We start from the raw sequence: 6,340 nt of genomic DNA, 5'->3' as shown, positions 1-6,340 counted from the left end.
AGATAGGAATCTAAAAGGAATCACCAAAAAAGTAGGGGAGACCAAGCACCAACTTGTCCTCTCTTGTCACCAAGTGAAGCCTCCAGTGCCAGGAATGTGTTACACCAGTTGTGTTATTGGCTGTAGGAACCTCATGGAAACTCCAAAATAAGGCTATTGCCAAGGGTATTATTTGCTCTCTACAAACTGATAGTACGACCCTATTGCTGAAGACAATACCTACATAAATCTTTGTAAATAAAAAATTCAAATTGGTGCCTGCCTAGAGCTTCACCCCTACTGACTTGTGTTCAAGTACTGGAAGATACACTGCATGCTACCAGAGGAGAAATGTAAACACTAACCAAGCTACAAATCCCTCCATTTATAATGGTGACCTATGTGAATGATAGGTTGGTACAATAGTGGCACAAACATCTCATCTGCCTGAGTGCTCCCTTTGGCCTCTGCTGTCACTGGTGATGTTGGCAGACAGCAAGTCCCTGGGTAGCAGGGCCCAGAACCAGCCCTTGGGCATGGGTCCTACCAAGTGTGTGCTGTATTGTCTGAGAGGCTTGGTCATCTCCCCAGCTAGTCCTGCTCAAGAAGCCCATGTGGTTCTGCCTAATTGGTCCCTCAGGGTCTCATTTCTTCCTGTGAGCACTTGTCCTGTTATAGAAAATGCAGGGCTTCTGGTCCTCACACAGACATCCTAATATCCTCTCTTTACTTAGAGTTGCACCATATACTCTTTAAAAGTTTTAAATTTAATCTGATTCTATTTACTAATGAATCTGGATAGTTAATGTCCCCTTTTGTGTGTGCATTTGTGGGTATGTGTGTGAGTTTGTTTTTGTCTATGTGTGTCTGTCTGCTGCTAAGAAGCAAGTTTCTGGAGAGGACATCTGGGAAGATTCATGCTATAGGCTTACCACGTGAGTTTTATACTAATTGTTAGTGTGTTCAAATATTAATTGCAATGTTCTTGTAATATGGGTGGGTTATTGAGTTTTCCTGTGTGATCCAGGATTATGAGATCTCACTTTAGCTCCCATTTTCAGGAAAGTTCTGTAAGCAACTGAAAAGAAAAAAATGAACTTGGGCAAATCATACCATAATTTCTTCTCAGAGCCTGCCTGTTTCTCTCTCATCTCTGTCTCTCTTTTCTGTTCTTTCTTTTCTTGTCTTGGTACCTCTATGTCTTTCCCCCATCTCTGTGTCTTTCTTCGCTTTTATATGTTTCAACCTCTTCCGCACATGTGTGTATGTGTGCATGCGTGTGTGTGTGCATGCGTGTGTGTGTGCATGCGTGTGTGCATGTATTTCTGTCTCTCCTCCTTGCCTCAGTGTCTTTATGTACTTGCACTTATATTGCCATCTTCCCATGTCTAGCCTTTCTATCCTCACCTTTTTTTCTTTCTTTCCTGTACCCCTTTCTCAGAACTCGAGTTGAACTACATAGCATCTTCTGAGCCAGGAAGCATGCTCCACAGGTGATGTGGTCTGCTACCTTCTGGTCACCACTGCAGGAACACAGCCTTGTGAAATTAATTTAGCTCTCAGACATTGTCCAAGACACAGGAGAGTTGAGGTCTAAGTTCAAATCACTAAAAGGTTTATTATAACTCTGAATGTATAAATGTGTGTGAAAATAACAATGTCCTTTAAAAATGAATATAGTCTAGTTGATTATTTCCAAACATAAGCTTTGTCTCAGTACACCTGCGATAGTTTATGAGAAGCTGTATAGCCTGCTCTTACCTCATCACCTGGAAGTTGGCCCTTAAGCATTCAGGTGTACTCTGTTTATAGCTTCTCTAAATTCAGGGGCAGTTTTAACTCTGAGGCTACATGGGTTTAGAGGTGAGACAGGGCTTAGTCATGCTTGGAGCCCTGTTTTAGTGCCATAATTTAAAGCCTTGATTCCCAGCTTCAATGACACACAGATAAATGGTTGCGATTTGTATAGGTGAGGGCACTGGTCACCCTTGAAGACCGTGGTTGATGGTGCTTTGTATGTCCAGGTGAGGGACACTTCCCATCTGCCTCATTCCTTCCCACTCTCACGCACTCTCTAAGGCCTTCAACAGGAGGGACCCGTGGATATCCCTGTGGCCAGGACATGGAGATTTCCACCCCTGGAGTGTTGTTCCTGGCCATGATCCATGGTCGCTGAAGTCTGGGGAAAGATCTCTACCAATGGAGAAATATCCAGGGTCCCTGAGGTTCATGAGTGGTCACAGAGGTCTCCCAGAAGTCCCACACCTAGAACCATGCGTACTACACTGGGTGGCACATTGCTCTGTTCTTACCGTAGGTAGTCTGCGATTTAGTGGATTTCAACACACCTGGAGTGGGTCATTATAAAAAAAAAAAAAACTGAGACAAGAGCATGTGTTTCCTCTTCAGACCCTGTCAGAGCTGCCACAGAAAACCCACTGCTCCTGGATCCTGAGTCCTCCCCAGCTTTATGATGAATGGGACACTGGTCACCGAGTTCCTCATCCTGGGATTCTCAGAGATGCCTCATCTTCAGGTACCACTTTTCCTCAGCTTCCTTTGTCTCTACCTGGCTGCAGTCTCAGGAAACCTGCTCATTATGGTGACCATCAGTGCCAGCCCATCCCTACACACCCCCATGTACTTCTTCCTGGTCAACCTGGCTGTGGTGGACATCCTCTGCACCTCTACGATCCTACCCAAGCTACTGGACAGCATGGTTGGGCAGAGGGCCATCTCTTATGGGGGCTGCATGACCCAACTCTTCTTCTTCACATGGTCCCTGGGGGCAGAGCTTCTGCTCTTCTCAGCTATGGCTTATGACCGCTTTGTGGCCATCTGTTGCCCCCTACACTATAGTGCCTGGATGGGCCCTAGGGTGTGCGTGTTCCTGGCTGGACTTGTCTGGACCATCAGCCTGACTAACACTAGTGTGAACTCAAGCCTGGTGCTGCGTCTACCCTTCTGCGGCTCCAACGTGATAGAGCACTTCTTTTGTGAGATTCCCCCACTGCTGAAGCTCTCCTGTGCTCCAACACAACTGAACGAAGCCATGGCCTTTGCTGCAGATGTGTTTCTGGCTGTAGGGAACTTCTCTGTGATCATCCTCTCCTATGGCTGTATTGTAGCCAGCATCCTGAAGATTCGCTCTGCTGAGGGCAAGCAGCGTGCCTTTTCCACCTGCTCTGCCCACCTCATCGTGGTGAGCATGTACTACTCCACCGTCATCTACACGTACATCCGCCCTTCCTCCAGCTACTCGCTGAACAAGGACAAGGTGGTGTCTGTCATCTACACCTCTGTGGCACCCACCTTGAACCCCCTCATTTACACTCTGAGAAACAAGGATGTCAAAGTTGCCCTTAGGAGACTTCTGTCCTGCTGCTGAGTCTTTGCTGGCCCTGCTGCCTTTCCCTCTGCCACACTAGGTGATCTCAGATTTGGTAGAGGTCCCTTTTCCTTCTCCTGTGGACATACCCTGCCAAGCCACAAGGGGTTACAACCTTCAACTGCTGTACTTGACAGAGGAGAAGACCTGGAACCTCCATGTGGCACCTGCAGGACCATACATTACTCCTGAGCCAAGAGCTCTGGGTAGACAGTGCTTTGTGTACCTGTTCTCTTTTAACCCCAAAGGCTACTCAGCCTTGGTTGTGGCTGGCATGTAAGTAGGGGACCCGAGAATGTAAAGGGGCTTGGAGATTTTAGGACATTTGTTTTCATCATGTAAGTTAATTCTCTAAAACATTATTTCTACTTTTTAGTACCTTTGACAGAGACTTGGTGGGGCAGGCTTTTACCGTGCTGTGGCAATGTGTGATGACATGACACCTGCCTTTGCCTTCCATCCTGTCCGATGTGAACCACCAATGCCAGTCAGCAGCTTCCCTGCCAACGCTGGCTCTCACCCTGAGGGTGTCAGCAGCACACAGTGCTGGCAGCAGGAGGTTTCTTGAACCTAGAGCCTCATCTTTTCCATTTCCACTGTGGAGTGATGTAGCAGGGCTGGTGAATGCTTTGGGGTCTGTTGGTTTGGAGGCTGTAGGTAGAAAGGGAACTAGGAAAGGGAGCACAGTCAGGGCCTGCTGACTTCTTGGAATAAATCCAGAGATCTTTGATGCCTGACCCAAATCCTTACTTCTAGCTTGGGCTGTTACCATGGTCATGGACTAACTCTGGTGACATTTTGACCTCTCTGTTTCCTCCTGGTTGACCTGAAGTTCATGCAAATGGTTAGTTTCTATTTCTCCTTTTAATACCAGTTCAATTCAAAAGCTAATTTTTGTATTTTTTTGAAAGTTTATTTAAAAGCTCATATATGCGTATAGTATTTTTTATCATTTCCCCTCATCCTCTCAACCCTTTCTATTCCTTCCTACTTCCTTTCAACTTTATGGCCTCTTTTTCTTTATTATTATCATTATCACACATACATAAATAAATATGTAAGTAAAACCTTTTGAGCACTCATGTTTCTGATATTTATACATGTGTAGAGCTTACCAATTCATACTAGATAACCGATTATGGGCCTAGTCCATGGGGAAGACTGATTCTTGCTCCAAGCAGTCATTGATCGTCTATAACTCCACAGATCTCCACTATCGTTGTTAGCATGCCTACCGGTCCTGTCATTGTTCAGATCTTGATGAAGTAATCATATTCTCGAGGTTTGGTAAATACATCTTCCCGATGTAGATGACACAACGTTGCAGCAGATATCTTGATCCTGTGGGACATAATTCTTCCACTTTCTCTTCTTTGATGTTCTTCTAGACTTAGGTGTGTGGCTGTGTAATAAATGTATCCATTAGGACTAAGCAGTTATAGACAGTTATAGATTTCTGAATTGGTCCCTGTCTGCTGCAAAAAGAAACTTTGATGCGGGATGGGAGCCACACCAATCTGTGGGTATAGGGATAAGTATGAAGGATACAGTTAGAGGTTACACTGGTTTGGGAAAGCAGTAATAAGGTCTACTCTAGTGTATCTGACCTGTCCAGCCACAGGCAGTTGTCTAGGTTTATAGTACCAGGCATGAACTGTGCCATACTGAGTGGATCTTACGTCCAACTAGACAGTTACTGCCAACGTAAGTGCTTCTGTTTTACCTTTAGGGAAAACTTGTCATGCTGTCAGTGCTGTGATTCGTAGGCACCACCCCGGGAAAGATACTGGTTGATTTTCTTCCTTGGAAGCCTATATCTCAATTCTGGTACTATGAAAGTTCATCCGCAGGGAGGAGGCTTCTGGGTGAAATGTAATTGGACCCCTCTAAATTCTGTGTCTGAAGTGTATGTCTTCAGCAATAAGGACTTACCCTTAAATTCTAGGAAGCCACCCAGGACATCAACAATACCTTATAGTTGTTTTGGGAGATACTTGGACTACTCTGCCAACAACCCAAAAGTAGGTTTCTCATGCATGGTACTGTGGTTTTTGTTACATAGTCGTTTGTTTTGGGAGGACATTCACATCCCAAGTAGTGTAACCTCATTTCAACTATATATTTTTCATTTTCTTTATTGGTCAGTAGAATTCATGACAAATTGTACTTCATAAATCCTTCATCTTAATGATTTGCTCTGGCATTTTTTTCTGATTCTTCCATCTGTTTTATACATTTGCTCATCAATAGCCCACGGATTATATTTTCATTCTTTCTTCTACTAAATGCCCTTAAACAGAGAAACATCAGTCAGAAAAATGAGAATGTGAGTGCAAGAGATTAATAGGTACCATTCAGAGTCAAAGACTCAGTACAGTGGTATTTCATGATGAATAATGGAAGCATATTATAAACATAGAAAGAAAGAAAAACTTCACAGTGATGCACATGGTTGATTCCTTCTCTATGAAGCTTTCCAAATATCTTATTTGGAAAACATTGTATCTTACAATAGTCAATATACTTTCTTTTTTCTATTAAACTTTCTCTTTTTTTATACTTTGTGTCTTTCACATTATGAACAACAAAATAACTTCTAGAATCTCTGATTTCAAGCTGTGCTACTGAGATACAGTAATAAAAATACTATATGATATTGGCATAAAAACAGACAGGTTGATCCATGTAATTGAATCAAGGATCCAGGCAAAAATTCACCTACCTACAGACACCTGATTTTTTATAAAGAAGCCAGACATACACAATGTTAAAAAAAAAAAAGCATTTTCTTTTTTTTTTTAGGATTCTAAAGATGATTTTATTTATTTTTTTTTATTTTTTGAAAAATTACCGACTTCTCCCCGTTTCCCATTTCCTTCCCCCTCCTCCCACACATCTCCCCCCACCCCCCCCCCCCCCCCCCCCCCCCCCCCCCCCCCCCCCCCCCCCCCCCCCCCCCCCCCCCCCCCCCCC

General features: G+C 44.1%; 1 protein-coding gene across 1 annotated transcript; it reads left to right on the top strand.

Moving 5' to 3' along the window:
* The first annotated feature begins 2,449 nt into the window (after positions 1–2,449).
* On the top strand, positions 2,450–3,367 carry LOC126498720 (olfactory receptor 13G1-like). Its single transcript, XM_050137617.1, has one exon. It carries the CDS (start codon positions 2,450–2,452, stop codon positions 3,365–3,367), a length of 918 nt encoding a protein of 305 aa, XP_049993574.1.
* The last annotated feature ends 2,973 nt before the right edge of the window (positions 3,368–6,340 follow it).

This window comes from Alexandromys fortis, unplaced genomic scaffold (assembly GCF_014885135.2).
Source record: "Alexandromys fortis isolate MF-2015 unplaced genomic scaffold, M_Fortis_MF-2015_v1.1 scaffold_3, whole genome shotgun sequence".
NCBI classification, from domain to species: Eukaryota; Metazoa; Chordata; class Mammalia; order Rodentia; family Cricetidae; genus Alexandromys; species Alexandromys fortis.
This window is presented reverse-complemented; position numbering and strand designations above follow the sequence as displayed.

Coding starts and splice junctions, on each gene's coding strand:
- LOC126498720 (XM_050137617.1), top strand. CDS start 2,450: ATGATGAATGGGACACTGGTCACCGAGTTCCTCATCCTGGGATTCTCA.